General features: G+C 39.8%; 1 protein-coding gene across 11 annotated transcripts in view; it reads left to right on the top strand.

Annotated features, from left to right (window-relative positions):
* The window catches only part of RASGRP3 (RAS guanyl releasing protein 3), a 158,172-nt gene that overhangs the window by 97,808 nt on the left and 37,474 nt on the right, over positions 1 to 22,890 (top strand). For 8 of the 11 annotated variants that reach the window (XM_063789996.1, XM_024354294.3, XM_009442280.5 and 5 more), the window contains 8 exons: positions 7,882 to 8,014; positions 11,199 to 11,395; positions 12,718 to 12,820; positions 16,140 to 16,202; positions 16,765 to 16,896; positions 18,167 to 18,314; positions 20,087 to 20,260; positions 20,640 to 20,756. In XM_063789996.1, coding sequence (XP_063646066.1) covers positions 11,326 to 11,395; positions 12,718 to 12,820; positions 16,140 to 16,202; positions 16,765 to 16,896; positions 18,167 to 18,314; positions 20,087 to 20,260; positions 20,640 to 20,756 — 807 coding nt within the window. In that variant the 5' untranslated portion in view covers positions 7,882 to 8,014; positions 11,199 to 11,325. The remainder of the gene's footprint in view (positions 1 to 7,881; positions 8,015 to 11,198; positions 11,396 to 12,717; positions 12,821 to 16,139; positions 16,203 to 16,764; positions 16,897 to 18,166; positions 18,315 to 20,086; positions 20,261 to 20,639; positions 20,757 to 22,890) is intronic. The other 3 variants (XM_063789999.1, XM_063789998.1, XM_063790000.1) reach the window with 1 other exon arrangement.

Here is a 22,890-nt window from a genome sequence, read left to right as displayed (position 1 = left end):
TTATTAAAGCTTATCACTGTCAATAGTGAAACTGGATAATAAAATTAATAATAAAAATAAAGCAGCATTGTGCAACCCCTATGCTTTTTGCAATCCTTTCATTTATTTGTGCCTTTAAAAAAATCCAAAGGTGGTTCAGAACTCAATATATCCCTACCTGACCCCAGTCATTTTCTCTGTCATCAGCTTTTAATCTAAATATTGTTGTCTCATGTGTATTCTTATTCATTTTTCACGTAGTGATAAATTTCTGGATTGCAAATTGTATATGTCTATCCTGTGCCTAATTCTGGAATCATGTTCAGATATTTCCAACCACCTTACTGTCTGACACTATTGGACTTAGCCTGTATTTTCTATTGTAATTTTGTGACCCATAAAGCTTAGTATCTTTCCTGTCAAGAAGGCTTCCTAGATCTCCTTGGGTGGAATTTGGTCCCATTTCTGTGCTCCCGCAATGCCCTGGGCATCTGTCTCTGTCACCAGACTTAATGGACTCATTGGTTTATAATAACTGATTTATATTATGTCTCCCCCATGGGATTGTATGCTGTTGAGAATGGGCTCTCTACACCTCCAGCCTATTGCTATAAACATTGTGCTTAATGTTTAATAGACAATAAACGTTGGCTTTTGTGCCCAACCAAACTAATGCCTTTCTCTGAAAACCTGGAGGTCCATTTAAAGACAGTCTTTCATTATGTTAGTGCTTCTTGCTGCATTCCTCTGTAGCAACTTAAAATTCTTGTTTTCAAATCCTTTCCCTTGTTTTTAGCGACAGTCAGCTTCCACTGCCAGCCTAGAGTGATGGTGGTTTAGGAGAGATTTTGTAGTCCAGGCTGTGCCTTCTGTTCACATTCTCTTGCTTTTTAGAGGCTTTCCATGTAATGTCTTCATTCCCTTGGAGCCTCTTTTGTGTAGATTCTATCCTTGGAGATTGTCATCTGGATGCAGTGGGATGATCCCTAAGAATTTTACTTATGCAGTTGTTAAAAATGCCTTCCTGTTCATAGTGAGCACATGAGGCAGAGCACGTTGGTATTGGCACCAAGTACTAAACAGAAGTCAATAACCAGCTCAGAGCTCATCTCCCAAGACCTCATTGCATTTTTTGGTGAGAATTAAGTAAAAAGCAAGATTTAGCCACATTTTAGTTATTGTTGGATTGTTTGGGAGGAGCCTGGCCTCCCAGAGTTTGTTGGGGAAAAATATCAACACTGTGACCAACATGAAGAGCACCTAAATGATTCCTCCTCTTCCTCCTCCTCCATATCATCACCATCATCATCACCACCACCACCACCACCACCACCACCACCACCACCACCACCACCACCATTATTATCAGCATCAAATCTACTCAGAATTAAGTGGAACAACAAAGGAGTAAGGGAATGTGACTTTATTTCAGGGAATTTGAGACCAGGTACTTCCAGAGCATTAGGACCGCAGACAGGATTTTTTTTTTTTTTTTTTTTGAGATGGAGTTTTGCTCTTGTTACCCAGGCTGGGGTGCAATGGCGCGATCTTGGCTCACCACAACCTCTGCCTCCCGGGCTCAAGCGATTCTCCTGCCTCAGCCTCCTGAGTAGCTGGGATTACTGGCATGAGCCACCACTCCCGGCTAATTTTGTATTTTTAGTAGAGACGGGGTTTCTCCATGTTGGTCAGGCTGGTCTCGAACTCCTGACCTCAGGTGATCCGCCCACCTCAGCCTCTCAAAGTGCTGGGATTACAGGCGTGAGCCACCATGCCAACAGGATTCTTCGGAATACAATATTGGTATTTTTGAGAGAAGAAAATATTGATCTTTAAAAAAATGATTTTCCCAAAGTTTAAAATGTTAACTTCTGAGGCTCAAGTTTCCTAGTTCTGGGTCTTAACTTTGAGGCATTATTTAGAAAGTGAACACTCGAGTTGCCATAGTAAGTCATAATCCTTCAATGTGGCTGAATGTGTCCATCTGGAAGCCATCCAGCTGCAGGTGTCTAGCATGTATATATATCATTTCCCTGCTATGTTCGGCTGCAGCCAAATGCTAGGAAAATACCCCCTTGGTGGGACTTTGGAATTTCATGGTATTTATTACTAAAGCTTCTCTAAGATTCTCATTTCTTGTTCAACTTATGTCAGGTAGCTGTAAATATGTTGGTTTGGTTGCCAATATTCAATACCAGTAACCAAGAAAACATAAATAAAATGCAGTTAAGCCTTGTTACTTGTTAGCAGAAAATGCAACAAGGCCTTGTGAGATGAGCTCTGAGCTGGTTATTGACTTCTGTTCAGTACTTGGTACCAGTGATTCCCTGAGTTGCCAAGCTTGCTGTAATAGTGAACGTTATTCATTTTCAGACAATAGGGCCAGTGATAGAATGCTTACCAGCCAAACACAGAGAATAACAAACCTTTGTTCTAGACAATGTCTAGAAACTGATCTAATGGGCAGGCCTTAACAACAGCTAAAATTTTTGTGGGTAGTAGAAAAACATAAATTTTTGGAGTTGGACTTGGCTTTGCAACTTAACTAGTAACATGATACTGGACAAGTAAGTTAACTTCTTTAGGCCTCAATTTCCTTATCCATGAAATGGAGATAATAAGACCTTAGCTTTCGGGGTGTTAAAAGATTGAAAGATAATATAGGCAATTTTCCCAACATTATATCTGTCACATTACATTGCCACCAACAAATGGTATTTTTAGATGCTGTTATTACTTCATTTTCTAAAATCCAGCACAATGTTGATTACTAATTCCCCATTAACTTAGTGAAATCTCTTTTCAGGATAAAACAGACAGACAAAAAAAAAATTTTAAATCTAGGAAAATCCTATTATCACATTAAATAAACACATCCAATGCAAGAAGGACAAAAAATTTCTTTAAGAGTTGAAAATTACAGTATTAAGCGTGGCTCCTTCCTACTGTCATTGTTAAATAACCTTTGGAGATACTGCCTCACCATCCATAAATATGGGGGATTTTAGTCTTCATGTCATCAGTTGTGGTCCATTTACAATGAATGAACTTTGCCATAAGCACCAGGCCCATTTCTTATATTCATACTATCCCAGTAGGTTTGTGATAGAAACAAGTTTGACAGTGATGACAGTATGACTTTGGTGGAGCACACTGGGAAGAACACCTGATTGAAGAAAATAAAATGAAAAATTCAAAGAACAGAAGAGTGAACTTAAAATGAATGAGAAGGAAAATTTAAACAGAAACAAGACCAATGCAGAAATAAACAAATAATTTCAAATATCGTTAACTGAGGCCAGGCACAGTGGCTCACACATGTAATCCCAGCACTTTGGGAGGCCAAGGTGGGCAGATCACTTGAGGTCAGGAGTTCAGACCATCCTGGCCAACATGGTGAAACCCCATCTCTACTAAAAATACAAAAATTAGCCGGGCATGATGGTGCGTGCCTATAATCCCAGGTACTCGGAAGGCTGAGGTAGGAGAATTGCTTGAAACTGGGGGGCAGAGGTTGAAGTGAGCCGAGATCACACCACTGCACTCCAGCCTGGGTGACAGAGCAAGACTCAGTTAATGAGAGCATTGGAGAGTGTGAGTGGTGGGGCAGAGATGCAGAAAGCCTAGTGGGGAAGGTGGGGATCATAAGAAAGGTGGCTCAGGTGGTAGTTACCAGAATGTAATATTTTGGATCAAGTCAAAGGACGGGAGAGAAATGATTTTCTTGAGACGGAGTCTCTCTCTGTTGCCCAGGCAGGAGTGCAGTAGCAGGATCTCGACTCCCTGCAACCTCCACCTCCCAGGTTCAGGCGATTCTCCTGCCTCAGCCTCCCAAGCAGCTGGGATTACAGGCACGTGCCACCATGCCTGGCTACTTCTTGTATTTTTATTAGAGATGGGGTTTCACCATGTTGGCCAGGCTGGTCTCGAACTCCTGACCTCAAGTGATCCACCCGCCGCAGCCTCCCAAAGTGCTGGGATTACAGGCGTGAGCCACCGTGCTTGGCCCATATCTGGATTTTTAAAAGATTCTTTCAGCTGCGGAATGGAGAATAGATTGTAGTAAAGACCTATACTGAGGATGGGGAAACCAGTTAGTAATTGGTTAAAATCATTCAGGCAAGAGATGATGGTTGTCTAAACCAGCATGTGTCCATGGAGAAGGGAAAGAAGTGGTTGGTGGCAGAATTTCTTTTGAAAATAGATTCAGAAAGATTTACTGATCCATTGTCTATGGGGAATGATCAGAATCAAGGATGATTCCCAGATTTCTAGCTAGATATTTGGTTGGCTGATGGTGCCATTCCCCTGCGATTGAGAAATTGAGAGTGGAGGGGAGGAGAAACAAGTTTGTGGGAGGAAAATGATGAGTTCACTTTGGCAGTATTGATTTAGAGATGCCTGAGATTCCAAGGAGAAATTTTGTTTTGAATGATTTCCCTTGATCATATCAAGGGGAAATTTTGAGTTAACTTCTAGATATCCATTACAGACTTCTGAGTTAAGACCTGGGCATCTTTAAGTGCTAAGAATTAGCAGGAAAAAAAAATATTGGAGGAAGAGGCAGAAGAGTGAGAAGTTAATTCACGTAATGTGGTCCCTGGGAGGACAAGAGTAAGGGATCCATGCACAGGTGGAGGGATTGACCTTGGATAAAGAAGAGGGCCACTTCTTTCAATGCAATAGCAGGAGAGACCCCCAAAAAGGACATCCATGTGGGTAAATTTCTCATTTTTATGGAAGGAAATCAAGGAAGTTTCTGTCTGGCAACTTCCATTTACTCTAAAAAGGAGACACGGTCATCTGCCAGAAGGTATGATGGATACCGTTCTGAGGTTTATCGAGAGGAGAAAATGTACAAAAGCCATTGTGAAAAGAGAAGAAAGGAACCAGAATTATCAGGATTATTTCTGTCAAGAGTAGAAGGCTGATGTTTTTCTTCTCCTGGAGGTATTTGTTTGTTTTTTATTGTTGTTGTTGTTGTTGTTTTTGAGAGGAAGTTTAGTGTTCCTTGCTTTTTGGGCTATTGTATCATCTACCCATGTCATGTTTCTAAAATTCCTTCAGAAAACTTCTGGAACAATGTTTGTGGCAAATCTCCCCTGCATTAAAGAAGCAATTATGAGTTTCTATTGTTATGGTCTAGTTACACTTTCCATAAGTCTGAGCCTCAGAACTAAAGCAAGGCTGGCATTTGTTAGGTGGTGTCCTCACCAGGGCACAGATCCTAGCTCCCATTTCACCTAGGTTTGCTTGATATGGTGAAGAGGACGTTAAGATACCATTGGAAATGAAATAATAAGAAAATCAGGCAGGGTGTGGTGGCTCATGCGTGTAATCCCAGCACTTGGGGAGGCTGAGGTGGGTGGATCACTTGAGGTCAGGAGTTCGAGACCAGCCTGGCCAACATGGGGAAATGTCCATTTCTACTAAAAATACAAAAATTAGCCAGGTGTGGTGGCACATGCTTGTAATCCCAGCTACTTGGGAGGCTGAGGTGGGAGAATCACTTGAGCCTGGGAGGCGGAGGTTGCAGTGAGCTGAGATCATGCCACTGCACTCCAGCCTGGGCAACAGAGCAAGACCATCTCAAAAAAAAAAAAAATCCAGATATGGTCATGCCATTCTCCTTTCAAACAATGGCTTCCCGTTGCCCTTTGGATAAAGGATATACTCCTTACTAAAGCTTATAATACTGTCATGAGCTACTTCCACTGACGTTTTAGTCTCATCTCTTGCCATAACACTTTAGTCATTGTAAATGTCTTTTCGATTTCTCATAATTGCCATCTTCATTACTCAGCTAAAACTCCTCAGGCTTCTAGACTAAATTAGTGCCCCTCCCTCCCTGCTCTGTGCTCCATAAGATATTTTATTGTCATTGTTCCTTTAATTCTTTGCTAGACTATAGAGGCAAGGATTGTATCTGTCTTGCTTATCCATTTATCCTTCGCTTCCCCAACACCAACCCCTTCTACCAGCCACTCTAGTATTCTGTTCAGTGTCTGGTGTCTAGTAGGTCCTCAGTAAGTATTTATCAAATAAATTAATTGTCTTTCGGAGTTTTTATTATTTCATTTACTAACCTCAATCTTAATTCTCCTATGGAGTATCAGGTAATATAATCACAGCACTTTAAAAAAAAATCTCATGTCTGTGGTGATAAAGAGAAATTAAGTTTGCATATTTCCAGAACAATGAATGCTGACATCTTTGGCATTAATCTTTAAGACTTCAAGGTTTGTAACAATTACCACTTGTATTCATGAAGGATTAGTCATTTAGAGAAACCTCTTTGTCTCCATATGGAGGTCATATGAATGTAAAGATATTTATGTAGTCATTTATGCATAAAGATAATAACTGCCATTGGCAGGGAAGGATCTTCAAGAAATTCTTTTATCTTGGAATAGAGATAATGTGATAGACAAGACAATTGTTGAAAGTTCTAATATGGCCAACATCATTTCAAAACGATTTGTTGAATACTTACTAGTTACAATATTTCACCTTATAAATCCTACAATTCTAGAGCCAAGAGAAAGCTTCCCTGTCATTTTGGCATACTTCCTAGATACCGTCTGGGAATTTAGTCTACAACATCTCTGACAGTCATGACCTAACTTTGGCTTGAGAACCTTTGAGAATTGGAGTCCCTTGCTGGTGAGGCTGCTTGGCCCCCTAATAGGTGCTCCAGTGTCATCGTATTTTTTCTTCGAATATCTTTTCTCTTCTCTAAATGAACACCTCTCTCCCTTTCGCTTCTACAAATTGGTCCTCTACTTCAGGCCTCAACTTAAAAGACTTTTAATATGGGAGGGGAAGAAGTAGTGCAGGTAAAAGGAGACCCTTTCCCTGAGCACTCAGCGTTCTGCAGGCTCCGTGATGGATTCACTTTATGTGACCTCACTAACTCCTTAAACAGTCTAGTAAAGTACGCAGCATTATGGCATTTTACTCAGAGATAAGTCAGACTTTCCCCATTCAGTTACCTAATGTTGAAACCCAATTTTTTTTAATGGAGAGGTTCTGAGTCAAGAGCCTGGTATGCTCATTTATATCTGTTAATGAACAGTTACATGGAATTGGCTACATTTTATTATTTCTAAAATTGGGAGCACTGTTCTTAGTGTCCTAGGCAACCTCAGAAGGATGTTTTTTGACAATAGAGGCTTCACAAGTCATGTTAATGAACGTCCTTTTGCTACAAGAACATATCGTAGCCTTTGAAATCACACCCAACAAAACTCTATTGCCCTTTAAAAATAACACTTTTCTTTTAGAAATAATTCAAACCCTGGGAGAAATTTGGCTTATTGTGTCCCTTTCAGACTTGGGAGAAAATGTATATGCTGGAGAACAATAATTTTCATGGCCGCCGGAGAGTACCTATCAACACTACAGCAAGTCCTAAACAAACAGCAAGTTCTTAAGGCCCCATTGGGAGACTAAACAACCTGCTCTAAAATAACATTGACATTCATGTTGAGACAATCAGTAGTGATTTAGGGTCAGAGTTTAGTGATCATGACCACAGACTGTTTTAAGGATTTACTAACATTTCAAAGTCAATGTTTGGAAATTCTTAATGAGTAATCCACTGATATAAGTATATTTGCATGAAACAGTAGTTTATACTATGTGTATAGAACTTGGTTTTGTTGCATATGTGGGTTTTTAATAGGCTGCAAAAAGCTTACTTGATTTAAAAAAAAAATTGTGTTACCAAATAACTATTTTGAATATTTGCCCTTGTTAATTGATGTTGTGGGTGAAGTTTAGACAAAATCTCAAATACCACCTATAACTCAAAGTTTTTGAAAATGCTTTAACACAATGTGGATTCTTTGGGGTTATCATGATCTAATTCTATATGGGGGTTTCTTTCTGTTCTTTTGTCAGGTTCTCCAAAATACTTATCATTCAGGTTGAATAAACCAGTTCTACGGACTGCTTCTTCCGTGCATTTCCCAATGATGCTAACTGCCCTTAAAATTCTTTCAGATTTGGAACTCTATCTGTATGGAAACAACAGGTAAGTATTTCTTTAAATTGTCATAAATTATGTAAGAATTCTAATAAAAATTAAATATGCCTAGAGAAACTAAAAGAAACGTGCTGTGATGTTAATAGGAGTTATCTTTGGATGATGAGATTAGGGATAACTTTTTCCTTAATGTCCTATTTTAAATAATAAGTGTATATTGCTTTTGTGATAAAGAAGCCTTATTTTGTAAAAGGTAGTTGTAGACACAATAATGTCCACACATAGGAAATGAGATCTCAGGTAAATGTGCAGGTGACAGAAGGTGGAGCAGAGACTCAGACACATCTACTGATTGCAGAAACAGATTGTAACCTGATAGCCTGGCCCACCTGGCCCGTCGTGTGCCAGTTTCTTTGCAGATCAGAAATATAACCCTAAACGTAGTGATGAGTCTTTGGTTCCAGGTTATCTCTAACCCCTTATGGGGATGTGAACACCTTCCCCAGACAGCTCAGCTGAGTAATTTTGGTTTTGAATTGAGAAACCAGTTTAGTCTAGGCCTATTTGTTCTAAGTAATATGTCTACTGTTCCGTGAGTAACAGGCTAAAAAAAAAGTCTGTATACACATGAAGGTAATCAAACTTGTTAATTGTTCAATCTTGACTTTTAAGAGTACTGATAGAGTTTACATTAGAGGAATCAGAGAAGTTCTGCCCCAGAATGTCTTGGAAAAGGCAAGTTCTAATGATGAATATAGGCAGATTCTATTAAGTTTAGAAAACTGGCAGAAATTTTTGTCCCAGTGATGTTTACTTAAAGCTGATTTAGTAAACAAACTTCAAAAAATCTCTTAAAAATGTATGGTATCTATACACACTCACATAAATATACTCATATTCAACGACAAACCTCTGACAAGTTTCATGATATTCATTTCCTCACCCATTAATCCACTTGTTTATTAATTTAGTGAATAATTTTTGAGTATCTTTTATGTGAGAAGCAAAACCTTAGGTGTCAAGGAGTATACCAGAGAACAAACACAAAAATCCCTACAATCTTGGAGCTTATGTTTATGGCACTATAGAGATTTAAAAACAAATAAACAAGTAAAATATATAGTTTGTCAGATGGTGTTAAGTGTAATGAAGAAAAATAAATCCAGGAAGGGCGGTAGGACATGCCAAGTGAGAGGTGGGTGAGAGCTGAGAGGTGCGTTGTTTTAAATAGGTCAGGAAAGGCCTTACAGATAAGGTAACTTTGTTAAAAGATATAAAAAAGTTAGTTCCAGATGACTTTAATAATCTGCTTTCACAAATCATTTGAGCAGCAGAATTGGGAAAGCATTTGATCCAGCGTTTCTGCTGTTTTTATTGAACACTTGAAATAACCCTTTATTTTATGTTCTAAGAGTGGTACCTTCAGCACAAGAATCTGGTTCTTTCACAGAATTAATAGAGGGCAAACATTTTCTCCCAAGAGTTATGTGCCTGGTGAACAGACTCATTCCAATGTCACTCCAGTGGTCTCACTGAACTAATACAACCATACATATGGACATTAGGTATTTTTTCCTATTCATTCACATGTTTGTTTTCTGAAGTTGACTATGAGCCTGTTGAAGGTAAGAATGGGACAATGATTTGTTCATCTTGGCAGCCTCAATGCCTAACCAAGTTCCTGGCATAGGTCAGGTGCTCAATGATTGCCAGTTGAATAAATAAAGTTCAAGAGTAAAATAGACATTGACTTTAAACAGCTCACGAGATGAATCCTCAATGGCTGCATTTACCTACTAAAATGTCTAAAGTGGATAAATGTCTTACAACATGACAGCCTCCCTCCTGCTCCAAGTCCTGTGGGGACCTGGCATCAAGGACCTGCTCTGTAAAATAAAGTGATGATGTCTATCCAGCAGCGATGCTTTTGAGTATAAGCAACTATAAGAGGCTATTGCCAATCACGTTTTCCCCATGACAGTGCGGCAAATGGGATAGCTGTCATCCCCACATTTTCCTTCTGCCTCTGTAACAGATAATCTGTCTTACATCTTCTTTCTGAGATGATGTGGAGGAGTGATACCCTTTACACTAGATTAGCAGGCAAAACTATGATGGTTTGTGATATCCATGCTTGTAGAAGTAATAAGAAGAAAGGGAACACAGAAGCTTTATTTTATAGTGGAGTCCTGATTCTAGGCCTTAATAATTGCATGGTTTTGGGTAAGTTGCTAAATCACTGTGAATCCCATCACCTCATCTGTCAACTGGGAATAATAATTACTACCTTACAGCATTGTTGTGAAAGTCAAGTTCAATAATATACACAAAGCATTCGGAATGGTGCATAGTACATAATGTGGGTGTTCAGTAAATTAACAGTAGTATTTTTACCACTGCAGAGAATAATCTTACTCTCAGGCAAGTAGAATCTGTTACAGTTGTTGAATATTTATGTAATCATTGAGGATTACATAAATATTTTTTATGTAATAAATATAAATATATTTGCTTCTAAAAATTTTTTCCTTACATATTCTTTTATTAATATTAAACCAAGTAACATTTATAATATTCTTGAATATCTTATCACTTAAGAACACGAGGAAAGGTGGCCGGGCACAGTGGCTCACACCTGTAGTCCTAGCACTTTGAAAGGCTGAGGTAGGTAGATCGCTTGAACTCAGGAGTTCGAGACCAGCCTGGGCAACATGGCAAAACCCCATCTCTACAAAAAAAAAAAAAAACCCAAAAATAGCCAGGGGTGGTGGCGTGTGTCTGTAGTCCCAGCCACTTGGGGGTCAGAAGTGGGAGAATTGCTTGAACCTGGGAGGTCGAGGCTGCTGTGAGCCAAGATCGCACTACTGCAGTCCTGCACTCCAGCCTGGGTGACAAAGTGAGACTCTGTCTCAAAAACAAGAACGAAAACAAACAAACAAACAAAAGGATATAAGGAAAGTATAAAACATTGCATTAAAAAATTTCAGCAGTGAAGTGGGATGGTATATAACAGGGAACATTTCCATGGCCTCCAAGCAGCATCCATCCCCGAGAACAGCTTAGCAGGTATTTTGGCATCATAAAAGGTTGATGTAATCTCAGTCATTATGATACTTTTCTTGTACAAAGATACAGTCTATGGAAGTCATTATCTTTTCAGGTAGGAAAGTGATGCTCTAATGGGGTCTGAACTCTAGTCTAATAACTTTCTCTCTTTTTTTTTTTTTTTTAGACTTTTCTTGAAGTACAACTAAGGACAGGTTACCACTAGGCACTAACATCGCTGACTTGCATGATTATGGAGATGGTCTATCTGATGCTGAAAATGTCTCTAGTTTTTTGACAACGGCTAAATAACCATGGGATCGAGTGGCCTTGGGAAAGCAGCAACATTAGATGAACTGCTGCGCACTTGCATTGAGATGTTTGGTACGAGCCTTTTCTCCTTTCATCTCTTTTGGATCTCTCGATGCTCTCACTTTCCTCTATTCAGAGGCAAGTTGCTTGTAGAACAGAGTTCAGTCTCTGTACCTTGGTATTTAAGGCCTTTCGGATGGACCCGGGTCTGTCTCTCCAGTTTCACTGCCCTCCATATTTCTTTCCCTTTACTGCCCACAGCTCATACCCCAGTCAAACTGTCTACTTAATGTTTCTGGAACATTCTCTGCACCTTTCTACCACCATCCATTGGTCATATTCCCTTCACTGAAATTCTGCTTCAGGGCCCTCTCAGATGTTCATAGTACCATTCCTAGTCTTCTTGGTCAGGAATGCTGCTTGCCTCTTCCCCCATCCCATATCCCATTGTAATTCCTTATAGCACATGGCATATGCCTCTGTAATTGTTTCTTGGTCTTTTGACGCAGACGAATGTGAGTAGTACAATTGACTACATTCTACATTCATACACGTCATATCTGCTACTAGATTATACACTTTTCAGCTGTATGCTCCTTGTGTTGTTGTTTTCGTATCCACCTCAGCATTTTGGGTTATCCGTTGCACAAAGAAAGTCAACCCACATGGGAGTAGTTATTTATTAAATTGATTACTATAGAAACCAGAGTTAAACCAGTGCAGGGTTGCCAGATAAAATACAGGATGACCAGTTACATTTGAATTTCTGACAAACATTTTTAGTGTTAGTATGACCTAAATAATGCCTGGGACATACTTACAATACAGAAATTTATCATTGTTTCTCTTAAATTCAAATTTAACTGATTGTTCTGAATTTTATTTATTAAAACTGTCAACTGTAGACCAGAGGAAGGGTAAGACCCACCCACCTTTACTTGCAAGGAAATACTAGCCGAAGTAGGAGGTAAAAGATCACTGGTCGGCCAGGCACAGTGGCTCATGCCTGTAATCCCAGCACTTTGGGAGGCTGAGGTGGGCGGATCATGAGGTCAGGAGTTCAAGACCAGCCTGACCAATATGGTGAAACCCCGTCTCTACTAAAAATAGAAAAATTTGCCAGGCGTGGTGGCAGGTGCATGTAGTCCCAGCTACTCAGGAGGCTGAGGCAGGAAAATGTTTGAACCCGGGAGGTGGATGTTGCAGTGAGCCGAGATCATGCCAGTGCACTCCAGCCTGGGTGACAGAGCAAGACTCCATCTTAAAAAAAAAATAAAAGATCATTTGTCTATGAAAAATTTTTGACATATGACACTACTGTGTCTCTACTGATGTTAGAAAAAGTAAAGAATAGCACTATTATCTCCTCACTTCTTGTTTTATTTTTCTAACAGATGACAATGGAGAGCTGGATAATAGTTATTTGCCAAGAATAGTTCTACTGATGCACCGATGGTATTTATCTTCCACTGAGTTGGCAGAAAAACTTCTCTGCATATATCTTTTCAACTACTGTGTAATTTTTACAATCATAAATCAAGCTCTGTATTTAGATAGATTGTCTATCCAAAGCCAGTAAATTAAGACGAATAAATAGTCTTTGGTTATCCAGCTGTTTTGTGAATATATATAGATGTCTAGACGAAACACATCTGGATGATAGACCAGATAGTTGACTCTCCATCTGGATGTTTTGGCTGTACTTGAAAATAATCACTAAGATGTAAAATGAAGCAGGAACTGTAGGCTGGATGTTTCTAACTTGTCTTAAACATTTCTGTTATTAGAACAATGAGAGAATATTTAACAATGATTCAAGACCAAATTTGTTTCTTCTGGGATGACAAAGTGGTGGGCATAGAGGATGCAGCTTAATCATATGGAAATACAGCCAAAATAATATGCTCTTACTTGGGCACAAACATCAATTTAGTTTTCACATCTCCCCTTGTTGCCAAGACACAATGAACATTCTAGCAGACTTATTATAATTTGTTGACTGATACTAATTTTAGATTTTCTTCTGAAATGAAAACAAAAAAATCCCACATGGTTAGAAACACCATTCCATAATGAAGGCTTTTAGCAGTCTACCAGTTCTCTACATAATGCAGTCCAGAAAAGTGGTTGAAAGCCAAATGACTGAAAATGCAATCTCTCATTTGTAAAAGGTTCTATTCCCTGAGAGCCAATGCTTATTATACAATCTCTAATGTCAGTGCCTGCAGTCTCTGCCTTCTTCAAGCCCATGAGGCCCTGGAGATGAGTGAGAACCCCTACAGGGAGGGGGAGCCTTAGAGAGAGAGGCGCAGCCTTAGAGGGAGAGGCACCATCGAGTGTTATTAGGGCCTGCCAAGGCTTCTGGAGCCAGTAGGGTGTCCACCTGTTCAGTTCAAGCTTCCTCCACTTTCTACTTCTTCTCTTCATCCTCCTCACAACCTCAGAGCAGAAAAGGATATTAGACAGTCTATAAGGTCTGTGGAAGTGAGCAAGATCCTAGCTCCCAGTGGTCCAAGGGTCATATGACTCCACTGTTGAGGTGTAGAAAATAGGTAAGGATGGAGGGCATTGACTCAGTCTGGCCATATTCCTGACAACCTAGACATTGTCCAAAGAATGTACCCACCAACAGCATTCTCACCCTTAGCATGGCCACCAATGCATGAGACACAAATAAAAGGGGATATTTAGGCATAGTAACGTTTAATGTGGAAAGTTGAAGACTGCCTGTGAATCGACATTTCTATAAACTTTCCTCCCTTTGGATTCCTTGCTCATGCTATATCCACAGTGCCTGGCATATACACAAGCTCAATAAATATTTGTTAAAAAGAATATGAATAAATACACTTACAAGTAAATAACACAACTTGAGTGTTAATATACCTGAAAATGACATTTTCAAATATTAAAGAAGAAATTAGAGTACCCATACAGTTACACATAGCATAACGACGGGGATACGTTCTAAGAAATTCATCATTTGATGATTTCATGATTGTGCAAACATCATAGAGTGCACTCACACAAGCCTAGATGCTGTAGCCTACTACACGCCTAGGCTATATGATACGGTGTATTGGTCCTGGACTACAAACCTGTACAGCATGTCGCTGTACTGAATTCTATAGGCAGTTGTAACACAATGGTGGGTATTTGTGTATCTAAACATAGAAAAGGTACAGTAAAAATATGGTATGAAAGATAAAAAGTGGTACACCTGTATAGGGTGCTTATCATGAATGGAGCTTGCAAGACTGGAAGCCGCTCAGGGTGAGTCAGTGAGTGAGTGGAGAGTGAATGTGAAGGCCTAGGACATTAGTGTACAATATTGTAGACTTTATAGACACTATACACTTAGGCTACACCAAATTATAAAAATATTTTTCTTTCCTCAATAATAAATTAACCTTTGCTTACTGTAACTTTTATACTTTATAAACCTTTAAAAACTTTTTAGTCCTTTTGTAATAACACCTTAAAACACAAATATATTGCACTGCTGTAAAAAATATTTTCTTTCTTAATATCTTTATTCTACAAACTTACTCTATTTAAATTTTTTTTTTTTTACTTTTTAAACTTTTTTTGTTAAAAGCAAAGACAGAAACACACGCATTAGCCTAGGTTTAGGTTTACACAGGCTCAGGATCATCAATATCACTGTCTTCCACCTCTATCTCTTGTTCCACTGGAAGGTCTGCAGGAGCAGTAACAGGCATGGAGCTGGTCATCTCCTATGATAACAATCTCTTCTTCTGGAATAGGTCCTGAAGAACCTGCTGAGGCTGTTTTACAGTTAACTTTTTAATTTTTTTTATATAAGTAAAAGGAGTACTCTAAAATTACAACAAAAATAATATAGTAAATACATAAACCAATAACAGTCATTTATTCTCAAGTATCATATACTATACATAACTGTGCACACTAGACTTTTATATGACTCACACAACAGCAGGTTTGTTTACACCACCATCACTACAAACACATGAGTAATGCATTGGGTTACAACATTATGCTGGCTACCATGTCACCAGGCAATAGGAATTTTTCAATCCCACTATAATCTTATTGGACCACTGTCATATATGCAGTCCTTCATTGATTGAAACGTTGTTATGTGGTGCATAACTGTATAAGGCATTAATCCTAAATACAAAATCTTTTTGGTTAAAATAGTGTTTCTCGGCCAGGCGCGGTGGCTCACACCTGTAATCCCAGCACTTTGGGAGGCCGAGGCGGGCGGATCACAAGGTCAGGAGATCAAGACCATCCTGGCTAACACGGCGAAACCCCATCTCTACTAAAAATACAAAAAATTAGCCAGGCATGTTGGCGGGTTCCCACTACTTGGGAGGCTGAGGCAGGAGAATGGTGTGAACCCGGGAGGCAGAGCTTGCAGTGAACCGAGATGGTGCCACTGCACTCCAGCCCGGGCAACAGAGCGAGACTCCATCTCAAAACAATGTAGTGTTTCTCTGTACTATCAACTTTAATTATGTATAGTTGCCAGACTATTTGTAATTACAGTTGGCAGTTATTGGTTAATAAGTGTGGAGGAAGGCAAAACTAATCCTGTAAGTGGCTTCTTCTTCAGACCAAAAAAATGCATTCCAGAGCTATAATAAATCAAGTTTCAATTGTTCAGTGTTGAAGTCATCAGAGGCCACTTCTCTCCGTATTTGAGTGTCTATATAACCCCAAATGTCCCCAGCATGGTCCTCTTATTAGGAATTGGTATACATTGAGGGCACAGCTGCAGGGGTGTGCAAAGGAAAGGAGGTGCAAGGATTTTTTTCTTTAACTGGTTTACGTATCGAAATGCCACTGGAGAAAGCTGCAATGAATTTCGATTAAAGATCTGCTACTTCATGAGGTAAATATATTTACAAATTTAATTTCTTGTAGTTTCTGGTTCTGGCATGGTTGTAGTTTCTAGTTCTGGAATCGTGGACAATTTCCTTTTCCCCAAGCTGCAGACCTAGTTTGACAACAGACTCTACTCTGATACCCCTCCCACCAACTTTGTTAAAATTGGCTCTCCTCTGTTGGGTGGGGTGGGGGGAACTATCTTTTGGACTAGAGATCAAGTAGTAGTAAATGTGATTACGGAATGAAACTAGCTCTTAGAAAGGGTGGATTTATTTTCTTCTACTCCCTCACCACACCCATTCCCATCTACTCACCATGAATTGAAGGAAGGGTTTCCTCTCAACTGAAAGAGAGGCTATGAGTGGGAGCGGTTTTAGATTGAAGGAGGGCAGAGAGAGGCTCCATGTGATGGATGGGGGTTTGGAGACAGGAGATGGCTAATTTGAAGTGTGGTCCTGGATGGTCCTGGACTTGGTGTTAAATGTAGTCCCTAAAACGGTACAATCGTTTCCATAGATAACCAACTTGCAATCTTCCAGCTGCCAAAAATATTTGATGCCTTTCAGGTACTGGATTCTGAAGTTTCCTGCAGAGTTTAATTTGGATCTTGGTTTGATTCGTATGACTGAGGAATTTCGGGAAGTAGCTAGTCAACTAGGATATGAAAAACACGTCAGCCTCATCGACATATCCAGCATGTAAGAGTGGCACCGATGTCTTTCACACCCAATAAGTCCACCACTTAGGGGAGGAAGTAGTGATCACCCCACTTGTTCTGAGTCCATCCCACTCCTGAATCCAGGTTTGCTTCTGTGAGGAAAGCCTTGCTGCAGTGAGCGCAAGCCGTATGGGACACAGCTCATCTCTCCAAGCTTCAGTTTTTTTTATTTGTAAAATGTGGACGATACCTTTCTCATGAGATTATTATGAACATTCAATAAGGACACAAGATAGCACATGAAAGGATTTGGCATGCAATAGATGCTCAGTGTTAGTTACTGAGTGTGAATCTACTTAATGTCTCTTACACCTTCACTAATTAAAGTGTGGTCTGCAGACCAGCAGCATTGGTGTTACCTGGGAGCTCATTAGGAATGCAGCCTCTAGGCCCCACCTTAAACCTGAATTGGAATCTGCACTTTAAAGATCCCCAAGTGATTCACATGCAAGCTTGAGAAGCTCTGTACCATGGTGCTGCTGAGGTTGGCCTCAGAACAACAACCTTATGGTGGTTGACCATAGATGTGCCAGGAGCTGGTTAGCTCAGTTATTAGGTAACTGGTGCAATTAGGCCACTTTCATATCAACTAGGTAACTTTGCACAGGGAAGACTATTTGATGATCCTAAATATGGCTATCCATCTTGCAAATGTCTGTTCTTGTGTGTTACGTGTTCATAGTCTACTCTGTTTTCCACTGTCGATTACTATTGAATACTTCTTCAATAGTAATCAATAGTGAATGATCCAGGAATTATAAGGGATGTTTGGTGAAAATACATATTATTCAGGATCATTCCTAATAAGTCAGAACCTCTGGCAGCGAGGCCCAGGCCTCTGTCTTTATAACAAGCTTTTCAGATAGTTCATGTTATACTAAAGTATGAGAACCACAGCTTCTAGTGGTTTCCATGTGTCTTAAATCACCACCTATATCCTGATAAACTCCCAAATTTATATACTAGCCCTGACCTTTCCTGTATGATCCAGACCTTGCCGGTCACAAAGACACTAAGTAAGAAATTCTGGATGGATCAGTGCAAAACCTACTCTGACTGGAAAAACAACTCCAAGTTTATGTTCTGTTGGCAATTGGTCAGTGGTTTTCTCTTCCAATATGAAAGACAGGGCATGTATTTTGCACAAGTCCCTGGAAGCAAGCCAAGAGTTGCAGAGTCAGTAGGTTAATAACTTCCATTGAGTGAAATGGGCTTTCAACACATTGACCGGACTCACTCTTCTTTTATAGTCCTTCCTATGACTGGATGAGAAGAGTCACACAGAGGAAAAAAATATCCAAGAAGGGAAAAGCCTGTCTGCTGTTTGACCATCTGGAGCCCATTGAATTGGCTGAGCACCTCACTTTTCTGGAGCATAAATCTTTTAGAAGGATCTCAGTAAGAAACTTGACATTTATTCTTCCAAGGATAACAACCACCATGCCAACTTTCCCAAGAGCTGCATTTTCATACTCTGAAGTGTTGGCAGCTTCTATCACTGTGCTCTGCTGGAAAAGTGCCCTTAATTCACAGGAGCAATCCCTTTTAACCAAAGATAAATATTATCCTGTCTTTATTTTATGGCTCAGGAGCTATATTTCTGTCGCTATTTTCAATGTCTCCTTTCATAGGATTAAAGCGTGATTTTTCTAAACAGTCAGTGGAGATTTAACCATTCAAGGTTGATTTAGCTCCATTGACTTCTCCCAAGTGAACATATTTTGCTAGGCCCTTCGTTTTTGGGAAAAAATATTTAGTTAGGTTCGGATTTGTATAAATGGCTAATTATGGGTGTAGGTTGAAAATAGGAGTTGTAGACTTTAAGGAGAATCTCAACATCAGGTTGTTTCTTTCCCAGAGATAGAGATCCTGAATTAAACTTTTCTTTCCTACTCATCTTGATGGAGCCTCATTCCTTCTCTAACTCCCCCTTTTCTTTCTCTGGTCTGTGATTTCTTAGCCTCCTGCTCTCTATCCTCCCGTTATGGTAAACATTTTCCACACTGGTTCACAATCAGCCAGCCACTTTGCTTTGTCTCGCCAAGCTGTGGGGAAGTCGCTCCTCCTCCTTTTCCAAGGTGTCAGAGAATGAATTACATTATTGCTTGCAAAGAAGACTGTCTTGGTTAGAAGCATGAGTTTCTGAAAGACTGATTCTTTCACTAAGTAATCCTAATTGGAGAGGACCTTAACAATTCCCCGCAGGCAGCCATGGGAGTCCCCTGCACTGTTTATATGATAGAAAGCTCTTATGTATTTTTTGACATCCATGCTAACATTCTGAAAATGTGTTTGCCTTGCTAAAGAGCAGCCTTACTTCAATTAATTTTTTTCTTCTGTCTTCTTTTTCTTGAAACAACTTTACAACTGATGCTAACTTGAAATAATTATAATTACGTTCATTTCCTCGTCTTTATTGTATACCGTTATATCTTTAACTTGCCTGATTGGAATCACCAGCAGTGTGTTAAAAATGGAGATTCTTGGCCGGGCGCGCCTTTAATCCCAGCACTTTGGGAGGCCAAGGTGGGCAGATCATGAGGTCAAGAGATCGAGACCATCCTGGCCAACGTGGTGAAACCCCATCTCTACTAAAAATACTAAAAAATTTAGCCAGGCGTGGCAGCTTGCACCTGTAGTCCCAGCTACTCAGGAGGCTGAGGCAGGAGAATTGCTTGAACCTGGGAGGCGGAGATTGCAGTGAGCCCAGATCGCGCCACTGCACTCCAGCCTGGCAATAGAGCGAGAGTCGGTTAAAAAAAAAAAAAAGGAGATTCTTAGGTTTTTCTTCTGAAGATAGTGATCATTTACACCTAGAGTGTTCCCAGGAACCGGCATTTTACCAAGTGCCACAGGTGAATCTTATCACCTAGTAAATTTTGAACTCATTGGAATACAACTTTGAATCTTGCCTCTTTCTCCTCCCACCAAAGCTGTGATGTGTAGTAGTGGGTGTCTTTGCGTGGGGTGAGTAGTGGGGTTTGAAAAGCAGCAAAATAACATTTTAAAGACACATGTATATTCAAACTTTTAGGATGCCATTGTAAATGTGAAATAAAAGAAATTGTGTTGTTGCGAAACAATATCTCACCTTTTCTATGCAATATTCTAATTTTTGATTTTACAAAGGCTCTATTATAATTCAGAGTCTCTGAATCTTCCTTTCCTAGTTCACTGATTACCAAAGCTATGTCATCCATGGCTGCCTGGAGAATAATCCAACCTTGGAAAGATCGATTGCTTTATTTAATGGAATCTCTAAGTGGGTCCAGTTGATGGTTCTTAGCAAACCAACCCCCCAGCAAAGGGCAGAAGTCATCACAAAGTTTATCAATGTTGCAAAGGTATGTCTAGTAATCAGACTGGGTTCTTGAGTTCTAGATGTTCGTTCACTCTGTTGAGAAAAGTCATTGAGGAAATGTGGCGTTCACAGTATAAGGGCATCGGACAACTAAACTACTTGCTGATGTCTAATGAACAAATCGTATTTTTGTCATGGAAGAAGATTGCTTTCAGAAAGCAATGCTTAGAAGCATTTAATGTAGCTATTTTTCTGTGAAATAATAGATATATTTCTCTGATTCTATTTGTGCTTCATTTTAAATTGATGTAATGTTTTACTTGGCTTGTTGTTATTAAAATTGTGCATAAATTTACTTGTAATTCAGAAAGTTTAGAATAATTTGAAAATCATTAAAAAGCATTGATGCATTTTTATTGCAGAAGCTCCTTCAGCTCAAAAATTTTAACACCCTGATGGCAGTGGTGGGAGGCCTCAGTCATAGTTCCATTTCACGCCTCAAAGAGACCCATTCTCATCTTTCTTCAGAAGTTACAAAGGTATAGTAGATTTGATCCTAATCAAAAGTAAAAAAATGCATTTGTAAATTGTTCAGGTTTAGTATACGCCTAACAAATGTCACTCAGAGTGGGAAAGTTTTCCTCTTAAACCAGTGGTAGGTTATACATGGGGACAAAGTAGAAAGGGAATAACCAAACCAGCTGAGTCCACCTGGAAAAACAGGTTGGAGGTGGTGGTAAGTGTCCTAGGAAGAATGCTTTGACATGCCATTAGAATATTGTAGTGGTGGCTGGGCCCGGTGGCTCATGCCTGTAATCCCAGCACTTTGGGAGGCCGAGGCGGGCGGATCACAAGGTCAGGAGATCTATACCATCCTGGCTAACACGGTGAAACCCCGTCTCTACTAAAAATACAAAAAAAATTAGCCAGGTGTGGTGGCGGGTGCCTGTAGTCCCCGTTACTGGGGAGGCTGAGGCAGGAGAATGGCGTGAACCCGGGAGGCGGAGCTTGCAGTGAGCCGAGATCGCGCCACTGCACTCCAGCCTGGGCGACAGAGCGAGAGTCCGTCTCAAAAAAAAAAAAAAAAAAAAAACAAAAAACAAACAAAAAACAAAAACAAAAACCCAACATATTGTAGTGGTAAATATTCAACAGGTATCTATTTGGTCCTGCTATGTGATAGGCATTGTGATACACAAGGTAAATAAGACAGAAATAGTTCCTACCCTACCTCCTGAAATAAAGTCATTGAATGACTACTCTATTCATAACACTGTGTTGGGCACATCAGAAGATAGAAGGGGGAAGTCATAGGCCTTGTATAGAAATCCTCAGATTTATAACTGAATTGTCATGAAAAAATATATATATATTAAAAACAGTGATCATTTTCCAAACTGAGCGTTTCTGCCACATTTATTTTCACGACATGGTAGTTGTTTTTCTTCTTGAGCAAAAAGGAGCATTTCATCCTTATGAAAAGATTCTCATATAAGAGTGCACTTTGCTACTTCAATAAGCACACTTTTAGCTGTGAGTTTAAAAGAAAAAGAAAAAAACTTCTATAGCAATTAAACAATAAGCAAATGTATTGTCCATCAGGCGTGGTGGCTCACACCTGTAATCTCAGCACTTTGGGAGGTGGAGGTGGGAGGATTGCTTGAAGCCAGGAGTTCGACACCAGCCTGGGTAACATAGCTAGATCCTGTCTCTACAAAAAAAAAAAAAAAAAAAAAAAAAAAAAAAAAAAAAAAAAAAAAAAAAAAAAATTAGCCAGGTGTGGCAGTGTGTGCCTGTAGTCCCAGCTATTTGGGAGGCTGAGGTGGAATGATCACTTGAGCCCAGGAGTTTGAGGCTGCAGTGAGCCAGGATCATACCACTGCACTCCAGCCTGGGGGACATACCTGGAAGTCCAGAGACAGAGCAGGCACGGTCTGATCAGACCTCTGACTCAGGTGCTCTGCCTGCCTCTGAGTATCAGAGAGTTTTGTTTTTTTGTTTGTTTCATCAAACTGTTTCTTTCCTAATTGGGCTGTCTGTAGCAATCGAAAAATTACGTTCCCTTGTTCATGAAAGTTGAAGATAGGGAAGACTTCTCACTTCAACTCTTCACCCACAGAATTAAAGACCTTTTGAACCAACTCAGGTCTTAGGTCCATCCCTGGACCAATAACAGTTGCCAGAGTAATACAATGTACTGATTGGCTTAACCCTGAGTTCCTGAACCAATCACAAACTAGAGGGATGCAATTACTCTGATGATAAATCGAAACCCATTCCTGGTTCTGGAAATGGAAACAGACTCTGTCTGAGTCACAAGGGCTGCTTTGGAGAGAGCAGACTAATCAAAATTGGGGTCTACTAGAAAGGTCTGGTTGCTGTGAAGCAACCAACGATAACTTGTCCATATAAACAACAGGAAGTAAGCCACAGAAGTACCGTTGTTTGACCTCAAACTCTGTACTCATTCCAAGTATAATGGAACTTATTAGGTAGTAAGTGTTTCATTTTCTTTTAGCTTTGTACCAGATCTCAAGTAAAAAGCAAAAACAAATTTTAAATGTTGTGAAGAATAAGAATCGGATAGAGGTTTATAGAGGCTTGGAGAACTACCAGTGCATCTTTTAAAATTATGTATTGGAACTTCTCTTACTTACAGAGAAAGAAACTGAG

The sequence above is a fragment of the Pan troglodytes genome, chromosome 12 (genome assembly GCF_028858775.2).
Source record: "Pan troglodytes isolate AG18354 chromosome 12, NHGRI_mPanTro3-v2.0_pri, whole genome shotgun sequence".
Lineage (NCBI taxonomy): Eukaryota > Metazoa > Chordata > Mammalia > Primates > Hominidae > Pan > Pan troglodytes.
The sequence above is the reverse complement of the archived record's forward strand: the minus strand, read 5'-3'. Positions and strand labels throughout refer to the sequence as shown.